Here is a 27,840-nt window from a genome sequence, read left to right as displayed (position 1 = left end):
ATGCAACCGTACTAGTTACAGGACTTGGGGAATGTCTAACACCTTCCCCTCGAGTCAAATGAATCCTTTACTCTGAATTTCTAGTGCATACTATGTTTTAGGGTCCAAATGTGTTTTAAAAGAGGAAAATCATTCTTTTATTAAATGGTGACTTGGCACACCGAAACCAAATGTCAAGTGGCGACTCTGAAAGTCTTTTGAAACACAATCTTTTGTCACTTTCTAATTGAAAACCCTTTTGAGCTTTAAAAATCACCACTTATATCTTTTAAAGAGGGTTAAGAGTGAAAAAAAAGGGTGTGACACTTATTAGATTGTACTTCACTCCATCTATCAAGTAGACATTTTCAATAGAGTGAGAATCGGTTTTACCTACCTTTCCAACCCCAATGATCTTACCTTTCTTTTCATTTCCAAAGGAGACATTACCTCCTTTAAGGTTCTCAAGTGAAAGGAAATGGTTCTTACTTCTTGTCATGTGCTTTGAGCAGGCACTATCCATGTACCATATTTGGCTGCTCCCTTTTACTTGGACCTACAAAAATAAATCAGAGTCTTAGAAACCCAAACTAGTTTGGGTCCCTTTCTATAGGAAAAAGGATAAATCACATTCTTTTTAGCCCAACTTGGCAGCCTATTTTTTTCTAGAACAAAATTTTTGTTCTTTTTACTTGCCTTCCCTTCTGCAGTGCATTCACTCTTATAGTGACCAGTGTTACCACAGTGTATGTAAATCTTGTTCTTAGGGAGTATGAGGTATTTGATTTAGGGATCCCACTTAGGTGTAGAGTTCCCAAAGCCAAGTCCTCTTCTGTTGCTACTATGATGTTCTTGTAGCCATGACAGTGCATCCGTGTCACGACCCAAAATCCACTAGTCGTGATGGCACCTAACCCAACTCGCTAGGTATGCCAACTAGTAACTATCCAATTCCAATGATATTAACAAGACAATTAAACGAAAGTAATTTATTGAATCTTATACATTTTCCAAGGACTGGTAGTACAAATCATGAGCTTCTAAGAATAGAATTCATAAAGTTGAAATGAAATAAATACATCGTCTGTTTGAAAGGTACATAAACAGAGTTTTATAGATCTAAGGCTACTACGAACAAGAGGCAGCTACAACCGGGATACAGGTACATCTTTAATCCAGCTCCCATCGATCACAGCAACATCAATAGCTAATATCTGCACGCAAGGTGCAGAAGTGTAGTATGAGTACAACCAACCCCATGTACTCAGTAATTAACAAACCTAATCTTAGATTGAAAGTAGTGACGAGCTAAAATAAAGGCCGGGTCCAACACCAATATTTCACAATAGTTCATAAAAGCATAGTACAAGTAATAAACGAGGTATCATAGAAATAAAATGCTCAGTTCGTTCACAGTTCCCAAAACAAATAGGCATGCTTTTCAAGTATCTCAGTAAAAACTCAAATCTTTTACCGAAAATGCCAAAATATGAGTAAGTTTAAAAACTGTGATTTTTCCCAAAAATCCTTTCAACAATAAGTAAGATGTTTTATTTTTAGATAGCATGAGGAAAGTACGTCTATATGCCTACATGTCAAGATACAAGTAAAATCATAAATGTCCCTAAAACGGGGTAGCAGAAGGAAATGCATCTCTATGCATGTATCTCAAGTATGCATGACAAATGCAATGCATCTCGATGATGAGATCATGTACTCACACTCCCAGAGTACTCAATCTCACTGTCTCACATTCTCTCTCACTATCCTCAATGCTCAGCACACTCAATCACTCAGCGCTGTACAATACCTACTGCGGCGTGCAGCCCGATCCACATATGACCATAAGGCCCGTTGCGGCGTGCTACCCGATTCACACACACACACACACACACACACACACACACACACACACACACACACATATATATATATATATATATAGTCGATTGCGCTCACTGGAGGTGTGCAGACTCCGGAGGGGCTCTTTTAGCCCAAGCGCTATATCGCTGCGGCGTGCAGCCCGATCCTATAAAATATAATCAATATAACATGTTTCGGCATGCAGCCCGATCCCAAAATATGTAATCAATATAACATGCTACGGCGTGAAGCCGGATCCCAAAATATCACTCTCACTCAGGCCCTCGGCCTCACTCAGTCATCAATCTATAGAGTCTCACTCACGGGCTCACAATGTAATGAAACTAGCCCGACAAGAATGATATAATGTATCAATAAATAATAACTGAGTATGGTATAAATGCATGGATTTTGACCGAGTATGAATGTCAGACCCAAACCGATGGGCTGCGACGGGCACCCGGTACCTTACTCAACCGAGTACCAACATAAAGTATCTTTTCGAATCATGCTAACATAGGTAAATGAGACGGAAAGGCTGTCGTAGGATAACTAGAATAAAACATGTAATACCAACTTATACATAACACATATGCGCCTATTAGACCAAAATGATCACTCGAATACTAAACATAGACTGACAAGTCCATACAATCTGTTACGTACATGACATATGTCTACAAGCCTCTAAAGGTCGGGACAGAGCCCCACCATACTAATCAATACATGACCAAATCATACTGACCAAATAAGCAACTCCGGAGCAAATGGAGCGTACCAATACCTTCCGCTGAGCTGATAGCCTACTTGGAGGACTCTCAACCTATCTATCAGGACCTGCGGCATGAAACGCAGCGTCCCCAGGCAAAAGGGACATCGGTACAAATAACATACCGAGTATGTAAGGAATGAAAATCAGCAAACAATAGACGTGAGAGAAACATGGAGTAAAAGACTCAACATGTAAGTTTGAATAACTCTGTGAATCATTTAATACTTATAATGTCATGCATATGCATATAAATATCATACCATGCATGGGTATATGTGTTTATAACATCATCAAGCCTCTGAGGGCATCCTATCATATCATCTCGGCCACTGTGGGCAACATTATCAACGTATACCAGCTGATCATCTGGTGGTGCGTATATAATGCCGTAACCTTTTTTTCATATCCCATATATACATACATATACGCGTATATAACGCCATCTGGTCATGGGTCAATGTACATGTATAAATGAATGTAATGCATGAGAAGTTTGTCAATAAAATCTCTTGGAATGTCATAAGACCATTATACCTTTGAGTAATATCATGAAACAAACTTTATCAACTTACATATTTTCTGAGACCCATGAACAGATGATAGAATAATATGACACATGGGGAATCAAGAACATAACCATCTCTAGTATTTCTATGAATAGAGTCATTTATGGAAATTGTGCATTTGCTCGATTGGTTTGTGTCGTATAGATCATGCCAAACACGTCTTGACAATTCCTCTAACACACGTCTTTTGCGAAGAACACATAACGGCGGATCGAACTAGGGAAAAATCCGTATAATGTTTCTGAGAAAGATTATACCGGGCTCCCTTAGAATTGCAAAATCTCACGTTGCTAAGATGCTAAGAAATTTCGTTTGAATTTTGCTTCAAGAGAATCACGTAACAACTATATGAATCCTTGAATGAAATGGGCTGAACCTTAATCCCTCATATTGTAGAGACAATACATCTCCTTAAGTGATTTAGAAGAATTTTGTTTAAACTTTGGTGGATGTGGGCCCCACAAGGTAATGACCTAGCCACCAAACCCTCTTAAATGTGCCACCTTGCAACATTATTTATGAGTCACTAATAAGAATAGTGGGCTACCACGTTAGCCTCCCTAAGACTTATCCAAATATTCACCCCTTTCCTTAATCAAGTCATTAATCCCCTACTAATCCAATAATTATCCACTTAATTCCTTAACTATATGGTAATCTCCCACTAAAAATTAATAATTACCCAATTATCTACATAATTAAGAATTATCTCAAATTACTTATAATACTACTTACCTTTAACACACTTTATACACCTTACTATCATGGCCATGTGGTACCTTGTATGGTACTAGTCCATAAATACCAGGTATTTTAGTTCGTGCCGTATTTTGTCCCAAAATATCATACTTAGACAAAATTCATTTTCTTTGATTTGCTTACCCTTTCACCTTCACAAATTTACTCATCACTTGTTTGAAATATCATAATGCTTATAATCTCAAAATAATCTCATGAACTTACGTCGATTAACTTACGACGAAACTTTAATGTACGAAAATGCGAGATGTAATATCTTATTTTCGAGATTTCATCAATTTACTTATGGCATACTTTTACGTACGAAAACATGGAGTGTAACATCATTCCCCCCTTTGGAACACTCATCCTCGAATGTTGACTGATGCACTTATCATTCTCGCTTGCAAATACTTTAATACTCTTCTTGCCACTTAGGCAACTGTTCTTTGAATAAATCCAAAGGTCAGGGCATTCCTCCCTTTAGGCCTCTTTCTCACACCACGGTTTGTGGCCGGAATTCTTCCAATCTCGTAACTCTTGCTACCTTCTGTCAAGCAGCCTGTATGACTTTTTCCTTGTATGTGCGCCTATGCGACTCTTCTCTCTTTTTTCCTCCAGTGTTTAGCCAATCTCTAGGCCTCACTTTGTAAGCATATATAGAGCTTGATAAGATGTCTATCTAGGCATCTATAGGTATACTGAAGTTCTTTGCTTGATACTTTGTTGAACTTACGAATATTGCTATATCTTATTTCATTGACCTGGTTATCCATTCGTATGACTCTACTGCATCTAGGTAGATCATACTATACCATAACTCTTACTTCGATTTATCGTTACTGAGGTTTGCTACCGAACTCCAGGTTGCTTTTGTAGCTTATCTCATATGTATAAATCTAAGTCCTTTAATTCTTCCTCATTACTATTCATCTTAAGAATGACGGCCTAATCTCATCTCATACTTTGTGACTTTTGTCCATCCATTGTTGATTCACCTCAATATTAATCTACAATATACCACTGATAACTTGAAACTTTATACGTAATACCTTGCCACTAGGGCTTACGTTGCATTGAGGAATATTTGAAGTGATTTTCCTGATCGACTTAGCGGCAATATTATACTTCAATAACCGTATTTTATATCATCCTAATGTGATTCACTTACATGGGTATTTTAATCCCGTACAATTCATGAAATCCTCTTCAAATCATTACTCAATCGAAGTCCCAATCGTCATCCTTTATCTATCACAATTACACCCTCATTGTAATATCAAGGCGGCATTCCATCTCTTATAAATTCCATTAGTCGTAGACTTCTTTGAGTTCATTCAGGCTATACTGAGCTTTCTATAACTTAGAGAAATCATCAGCTCTCTTGTTTTCATGGGCTTAATCCTGAGGACTTATCCATTGTCGTCACCTTCTCACTCGCCCTTTCTTATCCTTACTCCCGTCTTCCTAAAACCTTGTCACTTTACCATACTTTAGCTTGCGACCTACACCTATCTATTTATACTACTCGCAACCTTCCTTCAACTTACTTGCATCATAGGTTTCCTTATGTCATCCTGGAACATCAAGCGAGACATAACATCATCTCTAACTCTTCTTTACTCTCTTAATTAGACCTCTCGATACTTAGAAACCATAGGTTGGAAGATATGCCACTAATGACACCGCTACCATTCCTGGATACTGAATCCCAGTGCTTCTAACCTTCTATTTGTAGTATGGATTATTCACAACCTTCTGCCTTTGAGTATCTCGTATGTTGTTCACCTTTACCTTACTTACCTTAAAATATCGCATCACGTCTTCTATCTCTTTCATGACCTCGCTTTAACACATGTATAATTCACATCCATAACTTGAAGCTCTATTATAATACTTGCACCTCTGGTGCATACATAATCCAGTGAGAGCTTCATGCTGACTTCTTGTTAGGCTAGTACTCCTCTGACTGGCTTTATCGTACAGCCGTTATAGAATATGGCTATTGTACTATCTCTCTTGTACCTCTGATATTTAAGAGTGATCCTGCAATGTTCTCAATCGCGAGGTCTATAATTTTTTGGGTCCAATAATCAGACTCCTAATTTACTTAGTTGGTGTAACTCTTTAGTTTACTCTTCCCTCTGATCAACCTTTATGTAGGCTTAAGCTATCTTCCAATCTGCGGCTCATGGTATGAGTTATTACTTTAGCCTTTCATAGACGCTATGGACTATCCGTGATATCATCATCTAATAATTCAATCCCTTGTCTATGACCTGGACTCAATTCTTTCTTTTAACTTATACTAGAGTCTTCTACAACTGTATGATTGTCAACATATATCCTGCATGGATAATACTCCGAAATCTTAAGTGCATTCATCATGTAACTAACTCTGGATCATTGAACGAATAATTCCTTTCGTTCCATCTCAACTTTCTTTAAACATAAGCTATTACTTTTTCTGGTCTTTCTGCCCCTTTGTTGCGTGCATACTTAGCTTATCTTAGTGCCCATACATATTGGAGTTCCATACAACTCATATGATCGATATGCTAATTCGTCTGTAACCTCCTGTCTAGCCATAAATAGGCTCTTCCTGAATCAACTGCTAACTACTCGTTGACCCATTCTCATATCAATATTCCGCGTAATCTTTTTTGGGTTATTTCCTTTATCTTAACTTAACTCTCGTACTAGCTCCTTATCTATTAAAAACATTTCGGGCAGGAACCCTTACTTTCTCTCCTTGACGTCGTGTTTGCATTATGTTCTGGAATCGTAGCATATCTTTAGGCTTTGGATAATTGCAATCTCATCCCTTTTTCATTTTTATCGCATTCTTCCTTTACCATTCCATAATTGCTAGAACCACTTAATTCTGACTCAATACCACATCACTCCATATTCTCCCTTTTAGGGGAGTACTAAGAGTTGGAGCTATGACGATCTATCCATAGATGTTTTACCTCTTTATCTTTGGCATCTTCTCACATCATCGATGATCCTTACTCACCTTGCAGTAATCCTTCTGTGCCAAAGATAACAGAATTCCTTACTCACGAGGGTGACACTTAGTGTAACTGGCATATATAGTCCTTTAAACTTAACTTTGCTCACATTGCTTGCTTTAGGGGAGCGACTTCCTGAATGACCATTCTCTGAATTTCTCATGAATCTTCTTCTGTTGTCCATTCTATTATCGCAGAAACAAAATTTGAAATTCCCATAATGTCAACCATTATCAAATCATTCAGTCCCTAATTCATGTTTAGTTTATCTTGTTACCCAATCCATATTGATTTCTATTACTCTAGGGTCTAACTTTTCCTTCTGGTAATCACGTTAGAGTCACGAAATTATATCTCGAAATGAGGATGTGACTTTATGATACTCTTTTGTTGCCTCTCGTATTTTCCTTTCCTTGTCTATAGACTCTGTAATACTGTCATTTTCATTTTTTTCCACTGTTGTCATCCATGTATCACGTCTTACTCATAATTCTTCATTAACTCTCTTCTTATTTCCCTGCTAACATTTCTATCTATCACTTTATTATGAAAACTTCAACAAGACATTCTTTTGCCTTTAGCTCCCCTTGCTCCATCCACTGGCCCTTCGGGTTGCTTAACATTCTCTCTCTACTAGGGACGGGAGCCACACTAAGATAATATTTATCCTTCCCAAGTTTCCAGTGCCTATCTTTGTAGTACTCATAACTAGCTGTACTATTTTACAGTGCACCAGCTGGGTGTCTCACAAGGAGATCTATTAGCACATTTGCACTATCCTTCGGAAATGTCAACTAACGCAAACAATTCATTCATCATTTTGGGTTACTCTAACCTCAGCCGGATTCTGATATCCATCATTCTCTTATGCTACTTCTATTAGCCCCCATAGGGCATAAATGGGATGGGTGTGGCCAATTGTACATACCTCTGCTATTGTTGAAGGTAACTCAAAATGCTTATATTTTTCATCCTGAATTGTAAATATCGATAATCTTTATTAACTAGGTACCTCGTACCTTTCTCACCTTGCTTCTTTTACATGTTGAAGCTTGTATCTACCTTCTGAATCTCTCGTTGCTTCTTACCATATGGGTGGATAAATATTCATGCCTTAGGGCTCCTTTTCCAGAAGCTCATACATCTTAGTACACACACGATCTGCTGGAGACCTTACATTTACTCATCAAAAGCATGATGCAAAATTGAGTTCCTCTGACTCAACTCTATCATAGCCACATTCAATCCTTTACCAACCGTCTTTCTAGGTATAGGCATCGTCGTATTATGGATAAGATAGAGTTTAGGAAATTGAGTTCTTACAACTGAGCTCTACCACACGATCTAGAGTAAGAAGAAAGAGTGACAGTCCTAAATGCCTTGTAGCCTCCTGCTTTTAAGTGTGGTGCACAACACACCCATAAACAAGACTCCACTAGACACAGCTTGTAGACTCCCTAGGACAGATCCTGGCTCTGATACCACTTTTGTCATGACCCAAACCGATGGGCCGCGACGGGCATCCGGTACCTTACTCAACCGAGTACTAACATAACGTATCTTTTCGTATCATGCTAACATAGGTAAATGAGACGGAAAGACTGTCGTAGGATAACTAGAATAAAACATGTAATACCAACTTATGCATAACACATATGGGCCTATTAGACCAAAATGATCACTCGTATACTAAACATAGGACGACAAGGCCATACAATCTGTTACGTACATGACATATGTCTACAAGCCTCTAAGAGTAGATAAATACCATAAAGGTCGGGGCAGAGCCCCACCATACCAATCAATACATGACCAAATCGTACTGACCAAATAAGCAACTCCGGAGCAAATGGAGCGCACCAACACCTTCCGCTGAGCTAATAAACTACTTGGAGGACTCTCAACCTGTCTATCAGGACCTGCGGCATGAAACACAGCGTCCCCAGGCAAAAGGGACGTCAGTACAAATAACGTACAGAGTATGTAAGGAATGAAAATCAGTAAACAATAGACGTGAGAGAAACATGGAGTAAAAGACTCGACATGTAAGTTTGAATAACTCTGTGTATCATTTAATACTTATAATATCATGCATATGCGTATAAATGTCATACCATGCATGGGTATATGCATTCATAACATCATCAAGCCTCCGAGGGCATCCCATCATATCATCTCGGCCACGGTGGGCAACATCATCAACGTATACCAGCTGATCAAATGGTGGTGCGTATATAACGCCGTAATATTTTTTCCATATCCCATATACATATATATACACACATATACACCTATATAACACCATCTGGTCATGGGTCAATATACATGTATAAATGAATGCAATGCATGAGAAGTGTGTCAATAAAATCTCTTGGAATATCGTAAGACCATTATGCCTTTGTATAATATCATGAAACAAACTTTATCAACTTACGTATATTTTGAGACCCATGAACAGATGATAGAATAATATGACACATGGGGAATCAAGAACATAAGCATCTCTAGTATTTCTATGAATAAAGTCATTTATGGAAATTATGCATTTGCTCGTTTCATTTGTGTCGTATAGATCATGCTAAAAGAAAGAAGGGATAGCCTTAACATACCTGGACCGATTCTCTTGACAATTCCTCTAACACACATCTTTTGCGAAGAACACATAATGGCGGATCAAAGTAGGAAAATCCCTATATGATGTTCTTGAGAAAGATTATACCGGGCTCCCTTAGAATTGTAAAATCTTACGTTGCTAAGATGCTAAGAAATTTTGTTTGAATTTTGCTTCAAGAGAATCACGTAACAACCATATGAATCCTTGAATGAAATGGGCTTAACCTTAATCCCTCATATTGTAGAGACAATACATCTCCTTAAGTGATTTACAAGGATTTTGTTTAAACTTTGGTGGTTGTGGACCCCACTAGGTGAAGACCTAGCCACCAAACCCTCTTAAATGTGCCACCTTACAACATTATTTATGAGTCACTAATAAGAATAGTGAGCTGCCACGTTAGCCTCCCTAAGACTTATCCAAATATTCACCCCTTTCCTTAATCAAATCATTAATCTCTCACTAATCCAATAATTATCCACTTAATTCCTTAATTACATAGTAATCTCCTACTAAAAATCAATAATTACCAAATTATTCACATAATTAGGAATTATGTCAAATTACTTATAATACTACTTACCTTTAATACACTTTATACATCTTACTATCATGGCCATGTGGTACCTTGTATGGTACTAGTCCAGAAATACCAGGTATTTTAGCTCGGGCCGTATTTTGTTCCAAAATGTCAAACTTAGACGAAATTCATTTTCTTTGATTTGCTTACCCTCTCACCTTCACAAATTTACTCATCATTTGTTTGAAATAGCATAATGCTTATAATCTCAAAATAATCTCATGAACTTACGTCGATTAACTTACGACGAAACTTTAACATACGAAAATGCAGGATGTAATATCTTATTTCCGAGCTTTCATCAATTTACTTATGGCGTACTTTTACGTACGAAAACATGGGGTGTAACAATGAAATATCAATAAAATCAGTGAGATGACAGTAAGAGACGACCACTATGGGTCCAAATAGTATCGACATAATGCCTTAAGATGATATCTAGCATGATTGACAGCTTAACTACTTTATCACATGGTAGAAACACGGATATCAACAAAATAGGACCACTATACAGTGCCATAGAAGCAATAGAGTCCCAATTCACATGGTGCATGCCCACACGCCTGTCACCTAGCATGTGCGCCACCTCAATACCGATCACATAACGTGTATTACGGGGGTTCATACTCTCAGTACTAAGTTTAGAAGAGATACTTACCTCAAACAAGCCAATACCAATACCGAGCAAGCCAAGCGATGCTCCAAAGATGCCATCACGCATATAGTGACCTTTGAACGACTCAAAACTATCCAAAAGCAACTCAAATACATCAAATAAACCCCAAGGAAATAATTTCAAATGATAAAGATCGAACCCTTAATCATAACCCAAAATCGGCCAAAAACCACACCCGGGCCCATGCCTCGTAACCCAATAAAACTCAAAAAATATGACAACACATTCAATTACGAATCCAACCATATTAGTTTCACTCAAATCCGACTCCAATTCGATGTTCAAAACTCAAAAATTCATATTATGAAACTTTAACCAAAACCCCCAATTTCCTCTTTAAAATTCACAATCCAATTACCAAAAATGAAGGTAGATTCATGAAATATAACCAAAACCCTAGTAGAGAACACTTACCCCAATCCCTGTGATGAAAATTGCTCCAAATATTGCCTCAATCCGAGTCCCATATATCAAAATATAAAGAAAGAACAAAAACCTCAATTTATAGCTTCTGCCAGCATTTTCGCACCTGCGGCACATTAGCCGCTTCTGCGGCGTCGCTTCTACGACATAACCTCCGCTTCTGCGGAATCAGCTGAGGACTCGACCATCGCACCTATGGACAACATATCTGCTTCTGCGACATCGCAGGTGCGAGCCACCATCCGTACCTACGAAATACCTCACTCCTGCGCTCCATCACCTCGCACCTGCGCATCCGCATATGCGCCCAAATCTCCGCTTCTGCGGTCTTCCTCACCCATCACTCACCTCGCCTATACGATGCCTCTGTCACTTCTGCGACCGTCACACCTGCGCAAACCAGCCATAGGTGCGATCACACCAGAACCAGCAGCTTAGCAAAAGTCCAAAAATGCAATGAAATGATCCGAATCTCGTCCAAAACTCACCCGATACCCTCGGGACCCCATCCGAATATGCCAACAAGTTCCATAACACAATGTGGACCTACTCGAGGCCTCAAAATACACATAACAATATCAAAACGACGAGTCACACCTCAAATCGAAATGTATGAACTTTAAACTTTTTCAACTTCAATCTCGTGTCGAAACATAGCAAATCAACCCGGAATCTACCCAAATTTTACACACAAGTCCCAAATGACAAAACGAAGCTATTTCAATTCCCGGAATCACAATCCGAATCCGATATAAAAAAGTCCACTCCCGGTCAAACTTTCCAAAAATCCAACTTCCGCCATTTCAAGCCAAATTCCACTACGGACCTCCAAATCACAATTCGGACGCGCTTTTAAGTCCAAAATCACCCAACATACCTACCAGAACCATCAAAACTCCGTTCCGGGTTCAAATTCATAGAAAGTCAAACTTGGTCAACTCTACCAATTAAAAGCTTCAACAATGAAATCCATTCTTCCAATTCGATTCCGAATAACCTGAAAACCAAAACCGACGATTCACATAAGTCATAATATATCATACGAAGCTACTCATGCCCGTAAACTATCGAGCGAAGTGCAAATGCTCAAAACGACCGGTTGGGTCGTTACATTCTCCCCCACTTAAATATACGTTCGTCCTTGAACGTGTCCAGAGTTGTTTTCAAAGCCATCAAACTCTCGTATAACCTTACCATGCACATACCCGGGGGTGATCCCACGTCACCCTATCCCATACAGGTCTGATAACACAACATAACTGAAATTCCTTAATTCAACCTAGCCCACAAGCCTTAGAATCCAATTTTCAACGTCTGAAATTTCTTATAAGATCTGAATCTCGCAACCTAAACACTGTATAAATCTGAACAAGTTGTACCAAGCCATAACCATAACCCAAGATACAATCGCATGATATATCGCATAACACAGATACTCGTAGCAATGATTTCTAATCACAGTAGCTGCTCAAAACAACCCAATGCCGGTAATAAACCTCATATCAAACAAGACTCCATTCTAAAACCTTCGTATACTAACGATGATGAAAGAAACACGCAGAAACTCATAACCATTCATCAGATCCACCAGTCATGGAGCTCCCTCTCCTTCGACAAGAACTATTGCAAATTTCTAAGCCGACTTTCGATATTATCCTTCCAACTATGCTGTAATCTATTCCGATAGTATCCATTCTAGGTCCAATGACCTCATCTCATCCAACACGACCATTCTATTGACATGACACACCCATACAATCTAAAGCCATAACCCGTGCAATCCGTGTACCAATAAGAAACATTCCAAATGTACTCAATCATTGAAAAATGACTCAGACGAGAGAACTGTCCCACAAGCTCAACAAGTCCACCACAACGCAATGCTAAGAACCTATCACACAATGTAGAACCAAAACACACGAATCTAACACAAGGGATCATATCTCAACATAACTCCGCTGCAATGCGTGACCCCATCCAAACACTGATCCATATGAAATACCTCAGCCATCATGCTCAAAATCAATAACAACGCGCAATCCGACAACAAGTACTCAAAGTGCATTACCATAACCATGAAGAAGTAGATGACACAATGCCACACAAAACCCGAAAGAATATAACCCATACGCCATCAACCATGCAATACGCAATTACTCATCTCGCTCAAATTCCGTTATAAATCCCAAATAGAACCGCACCAAGTGTGCTTATAACCAACGGATCACAAATCCTCGTAGCATAGAAGAGTAACTCATAGATCATTTCAGAACACGAATAAGTTCAACAACAACCAAATGGTACATCCCTCAATAATAGCAGTATGGAGCCAACCAATCCAGCTCGGTGTAGAATACACATCCTAATTTGGCCTACCAATGGACCCCCAAATCAACTCCGGAGACCCACAATTAGATAAATAACCCTCCGAAAGCCCACAATGACAGAATCATAAGACATACTATTATCTGGCTAGCTTCGGCCATGACTTTACAGTTCACAACCATGAAACAAGCTGCTCTTGAGAACTCCCAGTCTCCAAATCCATAGAACATACGAATCACCATATCTGATCCCAACTCTACCGCCGGAATGTCTAACACATCTCTCATACACGATCATCCCATGGAAAATACTTATAAAATTCTTCCGTGCCACATAGAAATTTTTTAATATGAGCAGTTGATCAACCAGGAGAGTGTCGCAGTACCGGTGAAGTATCCATAAATCAAAACACATTGCCCCTTCTGAAATGTATACTCTCATCAAGCCATACCATATAGTAATATTATTTACCTAGTTATCTGAAATCGTCCATGCTGCCTATGAATTTTATGACTTTCCCTTTAAAACTGAACTGTGATCTTGCTCACGTAAATCCCAATCCCACGCAGCACACCGCATATACCATGCCATCATATGAAAAATATGAGAACTTCATAGTCCACCTCGAGTCACAAGCAACTACATACTCAATTAGCCAAGGACATTCCATTTGATTTCATCCAAGAGAAATTCACTATACACCACATGCTCCTCATGCCAACAGGAAATATACTCCTCGAACCGTGGTAAAAACCATTGAGAACTCTTCGAAGTCCATTTGCACATAACCAAGATATCAGAACCGAATCTCTCTAACTCAGCCCAGCCACGCAGGTCGCCAAAACCCAAGAGCATTGCCACAAAACACCTGTGGAGACTAGCCACATCATAAGTACCCAAAGAACCGATTACATCCATTACTGTGTTGATCCAATCTACTACCACGCTATCCTATTTCTCCAAGTCCCTTCCAAATTGCCTTCAAATTGACACTCCTCCTTGCTGGAACACCATGAACCTTAACCAAAATTCACCATACAAGAGACCCTGGTATAAAACCACAATGCCCTAAGGCCCGTAAGCCGCTGACTTCCCTCTTAAGCACCACAACTGCGACACCCACTCTAAAGAGACCTTATGTGAACCTAAAACTGTTTCCTTCACCTTCTTGATGCTGAAATGCATAATCCACAATGGTATAAAAATGCCACAAGTCTGGACACCATCCAATGTAACTCTCAGTTTCTAGCCATATACAAATCTTGAAAATTCCAAATCGCTACATATAAATCTTGAATCCATTATAAACATTCTCGAGAGTCATCCACTCTATTCAAATCTCAATTAAACTGACCAAACGGACTGAACGACCTATGCCCCATTAGCACACCAACACCCAAGGGAGTAACCCACACTCCTAAGCAACCAAGCAAATTCCTACTCCATGTACACTATATCCTTCACGAATAACCACTCAATTATTTTATGATTCCCATATACCCATAGAGTGTAATACAACCCGTATCCAGAAATTCCTTTACCCGAGTCATTCTCGATCTCGACCTCTGCAAGTCATAACTGATTCACCAGTATACCCCGAACCGAAACCAATACAACACATAATTGTGCAATCAACTCGTCGATAAGAGACTCTCCCACTTGGCTCAAAGCCATGGAATAAAATGTCTGATTACTTACAATAACCATACCCCATTACTACCATAATACCACAGTGAGATTCCACTAAATCCTTCATCCGCTCATGCAACACAAATATCTAGTACCTCAAATCATCTGCAAATCTCACGTTCATCCTCGTGATGGTTAAGCCAACTTCCACAAGCGATCCAAACTCAAATTGAAAAATATATGATTCATGGTAAAAGAGAACTCTCTACAAAACATCATAGGGATCACACAACCTCAGTATACCTCGCAGGAGACAACCCACCTGCTTTGCCTCTAACTGACATCTCCCTATACCCTTCTACAGTCACGACTACTACGCAATCACTTAATCTTTTCGATTCTGAACTCATTAACAAGACATGAGAATCTACTTTACTCCACAACTAAACAACATGAGAGATCCCTCAACATACCCATAACTCGAGACCATACACCAAATCAAGACAGAAATCAAATACCCCATAGTCCTTGCTACATCTCAAGTAAACTCTTCTCATCACATTCGAACAATCTAAACACATCTCGCAGTCACATCATACTCACAACATAGTCATCCAATCACAAATTCCAATAATAGGGACACCAATGGACCTATAAGTCCCAAAATCACGTGCTCACACAATCGAAATCTTCGTGCTCAAACTATCGTCAAAACGCGGCCTCAAGTCCTCCAAACTATCCCATCATCACCATGCCAAAATCACATCTCGCACCTCAACCATGGAATCATAAGTCATCGGTGCACAGCCGATACCGACTGCTCATATGCGCATATGAATGCGTGGAAGGAATTCAAAGAGTTACACTTCAAGCTGAATCAATGCTGCACGATAAGGAAAGAAATATGGGAAGTATATCCTAAATGTCCTGTAGCCTCTCGAAGATAGGTATGGACGTCATCATATCGATCTGCAAGATTCTAGTAGACACCTGCTCATGACTTGTAGAACCTATGAACCTAGGGCTCTGATACCAACTTGTCACGACCCCAAATCCACTAGTCATGATGGCACCTAACCCAACTCGCTAGGTAAGCCAACTAGTAACTATCCAATTCCAATGATATTAACAAGACAATTAAACGAAAGTAATTTACCGAATCTTATACATTTCCCAAGGGCTGGTAGTACAAATCATGAGCTTCTAAGAATAGAATTCACAAAGCTGAAATGAAATAAATACATCGCCTGTTTGAAAGCTACATAAATAGAGTTTTATAGATCTAAGGCTACCACGAATAAGAGGCAGCTACAACCAGGACACAAGTACATCTTTAATCCAGCTCCCATCGATCACATCAACATCATCAGCCAACATCTGCACGCAAGGAGTAGAAGTGTAGTATGAGTACAACCGACCCCATGTACTCAGTAAGTAACAAATCTAATCTTAGGTTGAAAGTAGTGACGAGCTAATACAAAGGTCGTGTCCAACACCAATATTCCACAACAGTTCATAAAAGCATAGTACATGTAATAAACGAGGTATCTCAAAAATAAAATGCTCAGTTCATTCTCAGTTCCCAAAACAAATTGGCATGCTTTTCAAGTATCTTAGTAAAAACCCAAATCTTTTACCGAAAACGCCAAAATACGAGTAAGTTTGAAGACTGTGATTTTTTCCAAAATCCTTTCAACAATAAGAAAGATGTTTCATTTTCAGATAGCATGAGGAAAGTACGTGTTTATGCCTATATGTCAAGATACAGGTAAAATCATAAATGTCCCCAAAACTGGGTAGCAGAAGGAAATGCATCTCTATGCATGTATCTCATGTACGCATAACAAATGCAATGCATCTTGATGATGAGATCATGTACTCACACTCCTAGAGTACTCAATCTCACTGTCTCGCATTCTCTCTCACTATGCTCAATCATCAGCACACTCAATCACTAAGCGATGTACAATACTTGCTGCGACGTGCAACCTGATCCACATATGACCATAAGGCCCGTTGCGGCGTGCAACCCAATCCACATATATATAGTCGGTTGCACTCACTGGGGTTGTGCAGACTCCGGAGGGGCTCCTTCAGCCCAAGCGCTATATCGATGCAGCATGCAACCCGATCCCATAAAATGTAATTAATATAACATATTGCGGCGTGCAGCCTGATCCCAAAATATGTAATCAATATAACATGTTGTGGCGTGCAGCCCGGTCCCAAAATATCACTCTCACTTAGGCCCTCGGCCTTACTCAGTCATCAATCTCTCCAATCTCACTCACGGGCTCACAATGTCATGAAACTAGCCCGACAACAAAGATATGATGTATCAATAAATAATAACTAAAACTGAGATATGGTATGAATGCATGGATATGACCGAGTATGAAATATCAATGAAACCAGAGAAATGATAGTAAGAGACGACCACTATGGGTCCAAATAGTATCGGCATAATGCCTAAACATGATATCTAGCATGATTGACAGCTTAACTACTTTATCACATGGTGGAAACATGGATATCAACAATGTAGGACCATTATACAGTGCCATAGAAGCAACAAAATCCCAATTCACATGGTGCATGCCAACACGCCCGTCACCTAGCATGTGCTCCACCTCAATACCGATCACATAATGCGTATTACGGAGTTTCATACCCTCAACACTAAGTTTAGAAGAGTTAATTACCTCTGACAAGTCAATACCAATGCCGAGCAAGCCAAGCAATGCTCCAAAGATTCCATCACGCACGTAGCGACCTCTGGACGGCTCACACCTAGCCAGTAGCAACTCAAATACATCAAATAAAGCCCAAGGAAACAATTCCAAGTGATAAAGATCAAACCCTTAATCCAAATCCAAAATCGGCCAAAAACCACACCCGAGCCCGCGCCTCGTAACCCAACAAAACTCACAAAATACGACAACCTATTCAATTACGAGTTCAACCATACTAGTTTCACTCAAATCCGACTCCAATTCGATGTTCAAAACTCAAAAATTCATATTAAGAAACTTTAAGCCAAAACCCCCAATTTCCTCTTTAAAATTCACAATCCAATTGCCAAAAACGAAGGTAGATTCATGAAATATAACCAAAATCGAGTAGAGAACACTTACCCCAATCTTTGTGATGCAAATTGCTCCAAATATTGCCTCAAGCTGAGTCCCACATATCAAAATATGAAGAAAGAACAAAAACCTCGATTTATAGCTTCTGCCAGCATTTTCGCACTTGCGGCACATTAGCCGCTTCTGTGACATAACCTCCACTTCTGTGACATAACCTCCGCTTCTGCTGAATCAGCTGAGGACTTGACCCTCGCACCTACGGACAACATATCCGCTTCTGCGACATCGCAGGTGCGAGCCACCATCCGTACCTGCGAAATACCTCACTCCTGCACTCCATCACCTCGCACCTGCGCATCCGCATATGCGCCCAAATATTTGCTTCTGCGGGCTTCCTTACCCAACACTCACCTCACCTCTACGACGTATCTGTCATTTCTGTGGCCATCGTACCTGCGCAAACTAGCCGTAGGTGCGATCACACCAGAACCAGCAGCTTAGCAAAAGTCCAAAAATATAATGAAATGATCCGAATCTCGTTCAAAACTCACCTGAACCCCTCGGGACCCCGTACGAACATGCCAACATGTATAATAACACAATGCGGACCTACTCGAGGCCTCAAAACACACATAATAATATTAAAACGATGAATCACACCTCAAATCGAAATCTATGAACTTTGAACTTTTGAACTTCAATCTCGTGCCGAAACATAGCAAATCAACCCGGAATGAATCCAAATTTTGCACACAAGTCCCAAATGACAAAACGAAGCTATTCTAATTTTCGGAATCACAATCCGAATCCGATATCAAAAAGTCCACCCCCGGTCAAACTTTTCAAAAATCCAACTTCCGCTATTTCAAGCCAAATTCCACTACGGATCTCTAAATTACAATCCGGGCACGCTCCTAAGTCTAAAAATCACCCAACGGACCTACCGAAACTATCAAAACTCTGTTTCGTGTTTAAATTTATAAAAAGTCAAACTTGGTCAACTCTCTCAATTTAAAGCTTCAATAATGAAATCCATTCTTCAATTCAATTCCGAATAAACTGAAAACCAAAACCATCGATTCACATAAGTTATAATACATCATACAGAGCTACCCATGCCCATAAACTACCGAGCAAAGTGCAAATGCTTAAAACGACATGTTGGATTGTTACAATCAGAGGACTTGTTTCATATACAAGTTCTGTCTAGCTCATGCTTGACCTTGTTTAGATCCTCTTTTAGGACTCTTACCTGTTCATCCCTCTTATACAATTCATCTTTCACTTTTCCTACATTTGTTTCTAAAGTGAGTTGTGTGCGATCATCTGTCTTTTTACCTATTCCTAATTTCAATTTTTGATTTTCATATCTAAGTTCTAGGATAGTTGTGTCAAGTGCATGAACCTAGTTTTTCAGCACAATATTTTCACTCTCAGTTTCACAAGCCCTAAGTTCCAAATTTTTGCACTTAGCTTTCAAAATCACACATTCTTTCGACAGTTGTTCCTTTTTATTATTCACATCCTCAGATTCATCAGTTAGCTCTAATAGTAACTCACATAACCTTTCTTTAGACAAAAATTTAATCTTTTCTTTGAGATGAAAGACACTTAACTCAGTTTCTTCATCAGATTCTCCATTGGCCATAAGTTCTTGTTCATCATCATCATCATCATCTACTGAGCTTTCATATGAGCTTTCTCCCAAAGCAGCGACCATAGCCTTGGTTGAACCTTTTTTATTGCTTTTTTTGGGTTGAACATGTTCCTTCTTCCTGTCCTTCGTTCAGCTCTTTCCTTCTTCCATTCAATTTCCCACAAAGGATAATTTTTGATGTGGTGATCAGTCTTTCCACACTTATTGCATCCATCATTGATTTTCTTTTCATGAGCTGTTGCCTTGTTGTAGCTTCCACTTCTTGAAGAACCCTTTTCTCTCCTCAGGTACTTCTTGAAGTCTTTGGTGATCATAGCCATTTCATCATCTTCCAGATCAGAACCTTCAGTGATTGTGAGTGCCAAGCTCATTTCCTTTTTAGGTACATCTATTTTTATGATTTGTCTCCTAAGTTCATAGGCAGTGAGATTTCCAATCAATTCATCTAGAGGGAGAGTGACAATGTTCTGTGATTCATGGATGTTAGTGATCTTGCTTTCCCAAGTGATTGGCAGGACTCTAGTAAGTATCTTCTTAACTCTTTCTTCTTCATGGATAATCCTTCCAAGAGATTTTAGTTCATTTGTCAATGTAGTGAACCTTGTGTACATCTCCTAAATGGTTTCTCCATCCTTCGGAACAAAGTTCTCACATTGAGAATACAAAAAAGTTCCTCTGGATCTCTTTACCTGAGTTGTTCCTTCATGGGCCACTTGCAGTGTGTCCCAAATTTGCTTGGCAATGGAACAACCTTGGATTCTGCTATACTCATCTGGACCAAGCGCACAAACAAGCCATTTCTTGGCTTTAGCATTCTTCTCTCACTTCTTCAAGTCCTCAGCATTGTAATCTGCTCTTGTCTTTGGCACATCTACTCCTTCAGCATTTTTCTTCAAGGTTGCCAGTGGACTATCAGTGACAATGTCCCATAGCTCATAGTCTTCTCCTTGAATGTGATCTCTCATTCTGTTCTTCCACCAAGAGTAGTACTGGCTATTAAAGAGTGGTGGCCTAGCAGTGCATTGCCCTTCCCAATTTCCAGGTTGTGCACTCATCTTAATCTTCTCCTAAGGTATTAGCCTCTTCAAGGATAACCCGCTCTGATACTAATTGATATTTTATACTTCAATACTACACAAGAAGGGGTAATTTGTGTGGTGTCCAATTTTCGCGTTCACAGATTATAGAAGGGTCTGGTTCTTCTATGTGTTCCTTATACTACTATTGCGGAATAATAAATGCAAAGTAAAGAACACAAATTTTTTTACGTGAAAAATAACTGGCTAAAAAGGTGAAAAAACTATGACCTACTACCCAGTTAGATGTTTTCCAACACTACACTAAATTACTGAGTCAAAAATAATATTTACAAAACTCTTGTAAACCTAAGGATTACCTCTAACCCTTTATGGAAACCAGCCCTAGACTGTTGCGATAATTTCAAGTTAACTCTAACTTGAACACTACACTTAGAGTACCTAGTATAAATACTTCTAAAGAAAGCTGAAAGGTATACCTCAAAAGACCTACTACAATTGAACTAGAATAAAAGATAGACACTTGAAACTAGTTCTTCTATCTGGTTCATGTAGCTTCAGGTTCTAACACTTGAATCACACAGGAATTACTTGCAAAACGCCTTGCTATTTTGCTTTCAACTCACGTTTAACTTTAGCATTTGTACGTTCCCTGTAGAAGAGAACAAACTGATATTTATTGAGTTAGTAGAATAGGATTAACTAGAGTTTTAATGATATACTCTTTCTTGGTGGAAGAGTTCTAGTTATCTTCAACTTCTAACTCTTTCCCTTATCTTAGATAGAGTTCTCTTCACATAAGGAGTCTTGCGCCTTATCAAATATACAACTTTTTTGTTCAGGAAATATTCAGTATAACCATTTATGCTTATGTCCTTCACATGCTTGCCTTGTGCTTGAATCTGTCCGTGTCTTTATACACAATGTATGGACCTGGTTCATGCGTGTTTTTCTTTATCAATCATCAAAACAAACTTACTCAGGCCAACAAATTCCCCTTTTTTAATGATGATAAACTTCGTGCTTTTCATAAGCCTGAAACCTGTTTCAACTCAACTCAACATCAACACACTGTTAGAACACTTTCCGTTTTAAAGACACAAATCATCAAGGATCTGGTTCATTATGTTATAAACATCACAGTCCAAAGTAAAAACACAACCTATCTTCCCCCTTTTGGCATCATCGATAAGTTGCATAATTATGTTAGGTAACCAGATTTTATTAGATCTTACTCATGGCCACTAGGGCTACTTCAAATGCAATCATGAATTCAATTTTCTCTTTATCAATATAAGGATATTAGCCATCTATGAAACATTAACAAACAATTAAAGCAAAAACAGTTGCCTTCGGGTCAATCATCAAAACAAACTTACTCATGCCAACCAAGAATGACTCCTTGGCCTCATAGCTTATAGCCTAGCCATAGTAACATTCCATCTTTCTAGTTGCTGAAAGCTTAAACAGATGACTGTTCAACCCATAGTAAAAGTGAAATATAGTCTTTGGTGTGAAGAAATTAAGCAAAATAACAGAGCTAATAGAACAGCCAAAATCAGTAAGAGAATATATGGTTTACTAAAGAGATTCCCACACCAGCCACTCATTGAATTTACGTCGCAATTCTATCAACTTTCCACCAATTAAGCAGAAGAATTCAAAAGCACTCGTTCTATCAACTTTTCCATCATAATTTAGCCACAGTAATTTTTTTGTGTCGCCTATCAACCTAGCGCAACTCTTCTTCAAAACTATTGAATAAGGAGATTGTGTATATATATGAAGAAGGGACTTAGGCGTTCAATAATTCCAACACGATTCTTGTTTTGGGCAAACATGAGAAGCGGTGTAGCACGATCTCAATCTCCCTGCTAAATAATTACAATAACATAGAAGGATCACATAATTTGTTTCGCCCGAAGCATTGGATCAATGATAGTACTAGTTGTTTTCAAATAAAGACAAAAAATAATATGTCAGTGACCTAGCTAGCACTATAAAACACTCTCGTACAGCATGAAATATCTAAATTTTGTGTTAGTATAAAGGTGAGATAGTGATAGGACAAAAAATTCCTGGACCATGGTTAGTGTTCAGCTTGATCCTCTTATTCTTTCTTGTTCAATGAAATGAAACTTTTAGAATGCAGGTTATTGCGCTTTCGATTTGATGCTGGTTTCTTTGTCGTTCTTTAGCCAATGGTCTATAGACAAATAGTCTCTCCGTCCTTCTAGGAGTAGGGGTAAGGTTGAATACATTTTACCCTCGTCATACCCCACTTATAGAAAACTATTGGGTTTGTTGTTGTTATTATTGATGCTGGTTTCTTTCTCGTACAAATTGACTCGTAAAATTCTTTTTTCCAGCTTTGCTTATTTCTTTTATTTTGTTCTCTTTTTTGGTTCCTCATGAAAACTTGTAGTCTTCATAAAGTGCAAAAAGAAGGGTTAACCAAAAAGAAGGGACACAAGAAAGTAAATCAATGAGGGACCACGTATTCTCTTGAAATAGTTTTGGGATAATTCTTTTTTTTTTTTTAAATTGTAAAGAATATATTGTTAAAAGAAAATAATTGTGAAATTTTTCTGCTAACTTAAAATCCGAATCGGCTTCTGGTTACAAAACATTGAAGTCTGAAGAAGAAAGGGAAAAAGGGAAGAGTATTATAATTTTAATTTATTTCAATTTCATTTATTTAGGGTGCATAAACACTCTAATTTTCATTTTATGCTGTTTATGGTTTAAATTAGGGGTGTACAAAAGAAACCGACAAACCGCACCAAACCGATAATTCGAGTCAAACCGAGAAAACAAATTCGACTATGGTTCGGTTTGGTTTTATCACGACCCAAAACCTAACTTGTCGTGATGGCGCATATCGTGATACTAGGTAAGCCGAAATCTCCAAAACACTTTCAACATTTAACAAAAATAAATTAAAATATTTAAAATAACAAGAGTCTTTCATAAAACGGGGTAGAACCCAAAGTATAAGTGCGGAAAAATAGCCCGACATCGGAGTGCCACTGAGTACATGAGCATCCATACCAGGAGCAGTCTAATACAACATCTATGGAATAAGAACTGAAATGAGAATAAGATAATGAAGGAGAGCCAAGGCCTGCGAACGCCATGCAACTACCTCGATAGTCTCCGGAATCAGCTGCTCAAATATCAACGCCTGCTACGACCGGGAACACCTGAATCTGGTGTAGCGTGAGTACAACCAACTCAGTAAGTAACAAAAATAAATAAGGAACTGAGAAGGTAGTGACGAGCTATACAATTTCAGTTCATTTTCAATAATTCCAGCAAGGAATAGACATGCTTTCACATCGAGCAGTTTAAGTCAAATCAGTTTTATACAGTTAAAGTTCAGGTAATCCAGATATAGAATCTTTCAGGAATTTCACAACAATGATAGATAGCAACTAAGTGCATCAACAAATGAAAAAGCAAGTATAGCCTCTCAGTGCAACAATCACTCAACTCGTCACAACAGCTCAAATAACTCGGCTCTCAGCCCTCAGTACTCACACTAAATAGGTACCTACGCTCACTAGGGTTGTGCAGACTCCGGAGGGGCTACTTTCAGCCCAAACGCTATATCCGCACGGACAACTCACGTGTTGCATGGACAACTCACGTGCTATAGTATCAATATGTGGATCCGCACGAATAACTCACGTGCCATAGTAATAATACCTCACAGACAGGCCCTCGGCCTCACTCAGTCATCAGCCTCTCTAGTCTCTTGGCCTCTCGAAAATCACAAAGATCGGCCCAAACAAAGATAACATAGCGTATCAACAAGAATCAGGAAGAGGTTAAGATATGATACGCAAGTAAAACCATGACTGAGTACAAGACAATAATTAGCAAGTAATTCAACAACTAAGCGACCTCTGCAGGTCCCAACAGTACCATCACATAGCCTAAGCATGATTTCTAACATGATTTGCAATCAAATTTCTATAACACAAGGAGAGCATATAGATAGGAACAAGTTATTCAACTTTACAGTTTCAAGGAATGGACCAAGTCCCAATTCCTACGGTGCACGCCCACACGCCCGTCACCTAGCATATGCGTCACCTCCAAAATACTCACATAATCCAATAATCCGGGGTTTCATACCCTCAAGACCAGATTTAAAATTGTTACTTACCTCAAACCGTGTAAAATCCTGCTTCGCAATGCCTTTTCCCCTCGAATAAATCTCCAAATGCCCCGAATCTAGCCACAAGCAGTATGATATAATTAATATAGGCTAAAAGAATCAAGTCCACAAGAAAAAACATGAAATTATAAGCCAAATTTCGAAATAGACTCAAACCGGCCCCCGAGCCCATATCTCAAAATCCTACAAAAGTCACAAAATTCAAACACCCATCCACTCACGAGTCTAACCATACAAGAATTACTCGAATCCAACCTCAAATCACCTTCCAAAACTCGAAATTTTAGCCTATAAAGTTTCTACCATTTCCCCCCAAAATTACAACTCAAATCCCTAATTAGATGATAAAAATAGTAATAGATTCATGAAATATAGTCCAATACGAGTTAGAATCACTTACAACAACAATCTTCTCGAAGTAACCTCGAAACATTGCTTCACACCGAGCTCTCAAAGTCCCAAAATTGAAATGGGAATCAAACCCTCGAAATCCCATTTTCTGCCCAGTTCTTCCACATCTACGGACATACTGTCGCATCTGCGATGCTGCACCTGCGGAATTTCCCTCGCAGGTGCGGAAATGACTTAAGGGACTTGGTCCGCATCTGCGAGCAAGAGGTTGCACCTGCGTGTGCACACCTGCGGACAAGGGTCTGCTTCTGCGATCTTTCCCTCCAGCTCACTCTCCGCTTCATGCTTCTGCGCTTGGCCTAACGCACGTCCGTGCCCGCACCTGCGGCCACCCACCGCAGGTGCGATTATACCAGAAGCATCCGAAACTCACCAGAGGCCTCCGAGACCTCAACCAAATATACTAAAAAGTCCTAAAATACCATACGAACTTAGTCGAGCCCTCAAAACACGTCAAACAACAACAAAAACATGAATTACCCTCAAATCCAAACTTAATGAACTTGAAATTTCAAATTCTACAAACTATGCCGAACTACACCAAACCATGTCCGATTGACCTCAAATTTTACACACAAGACACCTTCAACATTACGGACCTACTCCAACTTCCGAAATCGGAATCCGACCCCGATATCAAAAAGTCACCCCCCAGTCAAACTTTCCAAAAATTCGACTTTCGCCATTTCAAGCCTAAATTAGCTACAGACCTCAAATTTATAGTCCGGACATGCTCCTAAGTCCAAAATCACCCAACAAAACCGACGGAACTCCATTTCGGAGTCGGCTTCTCACAATTCCGACTACGGTCAAAATTCTATAACTTATGCTTCCGTTTTAGGGACTAAGTGTCCCAAAACACTGCGAAATCAAAAATAAGACCTCCCGACAAGTCACATAAGCAAAAATAGATACGGGGAAAGCAGTAAATAGGGGATCGGGGTTAATACACTGAAAATGACTTGCCCGGTCGTTACAAATTTTGTTTGGTGTTGGAAAAAAAACCCGACTATAATTGGTTTGGTTTGATTTTAACTAAAAAAATCAAACCGTAAACCAAACCAATCCGATATTACATGTATAGAAGTTTTTTTTTATATATATATATAATATTTATTTTAGTGTAATTTATATATATTTCTTAAATATTTTTATAGTTTTATAACATATTATTTCACCACTAGAAAATTTCCAAATTTCGTCCACCAATACCGACCGATATCGGTCGGAATTAAAGGAAAAGCGATCGATTTTAGACCGCTTTAAATTCGTCGGAACAATAAATGGTCAGTAAGGCGTTGCGACCGAAGGCGGTCGCAATATTCCAACCGAATTCGGTCGGTTGACCGCTTTGACTGACAAAAATAAATATACCAACCGAAGTCGATCGGTATTATTTAAATTATTATTTATTTATTTTTCAAAATATCGACTGACTTCGATTGGAATTATAAATATGTAATAATTTTGTATTTCTTTATAAATTTTAACATACTGACCGAAATCGGTCGGAATAATAAAATAATAAATAAATAAAAATAATTATTTCCGACCGACGTCGGTCGGAAATTTCAAATTTTTGCAGATTAAATTGAAATTTTTGACTGACGTCGGTCGGTAATTATGAGTTTTTGGGTTTTTGTATGAGAATTCCGACCGGAATCGGTCAGTTTTCTAGGTAAAAACCTGGTAGAATATGCCTGCTTTTAAGCTACACCACCTGCCAATTACAACTAATATCCATCCTATAATGGCAGCATTACATTGCTGCCATTCAACCACAATTAAACAATAACAACAATAATTAACCAACAACAACAACGCCAACCACAATAACAACTATACAAATATTCAATAACAAAATGATATCAACAATACAATCAACATTTAAAACTATTCCCAACAAAATATTGACAAGTTCAAAACTGTGTTTAGCAATACACACCATTCAATGAGTGTTTTGTATTACATCATGTCCATCTTCACTACTAGAAGTTTCATCGTCGGCATGGTTCGAAGGATCACGACGAGAAGGATTAGCATCTGGGGAAGGCTCACGAGACCGGGGAATGGGGAAAGTACCTCTAGCAAGAAGATTGGCCAGCTGACCTCGAAGGAGATTAAATTGTTGGTCCCTCTTTTCTTGCTGAATTTGATGGGTATCAAATTATTCATCTCTCTTTTGTTCTCTAGCCTTTGTCTCTTCAAGCTCTGTTGCTAGCTTTGCGATCTTCTTCTCCATAGATGAGAGAGTCAACCTACCAATTGCCTCACCTTGGTCGAAAGT

At 38.9% G+C, this 27,840-nt stretch overlaps 1 protein-coding gene across 1 annotated transcript; it reads right to left on the bottom strand.

Moving 5' to 3' along the window:
• Positions 1–268: 268 nt before the first annotated feature.
• Positions 269–19,913, bottom strand: LOC138905738 (uncharacterized). Its single transcript, XM_070194260.1, has 3 exons — positions 19,752–19,913; positions 19,518–19,670; positions 269–535 (listed from the first exon to the last, which is right to left on the bottom strand). Exons 1-3 carry the CDS (start codon positions 19,911–19,913, stop codon positions 269–271), a joined length of 582 nt encoding a protein of 193 aa, XP_070050361.1.
• Positions 19,914–27,840: the final 7,927 nt, after the last annotated feature.

This window comes from Nicotiana tomentosiformis, chromosome 2 (assembly GCF_000390325.3).
Source record: "Nicotiana tomentosiformis chromosome 2, ASM39032v3, whole genome shotgun sequence".
NCBI classification, from domain to species: Eukaryota; Viridiplantae; Streptophyta; class Magnoliopsida; order Solanales; family Solanaceae; genus Nicotiana; species Nicotiana tomentosiformis.
Note: the sequence above shows the minus strand (reverse complement) of the source record. Positions and strands in the feature narration are given on the sequence as shown.

Bases quoted from the DNA above. Each gene is read 5' to 3' on its own strand.
- LOC138905738 (XM_070194260.1), bottom strand. From the start codon at position 19,913: ATGGCCAATGGAGAATCTGATGAAGAAACTGAGTTAAGTGTCTTTCAT. The intron at 19,671-19,751 runs GTGATTTTGAAA...CTGAAAAACTAG, and splicing joins AACAACTGTCGAAAGAATGT to GTTCATGCACTTGACACAAC. The intron at 536-19,517 runs GTAAGAGTCCTA...TTATTTTTGTAG, and splicing joins TGTATAAGAGGGATGAACAG to GTCCAAGTAAAAGGGAGCAG.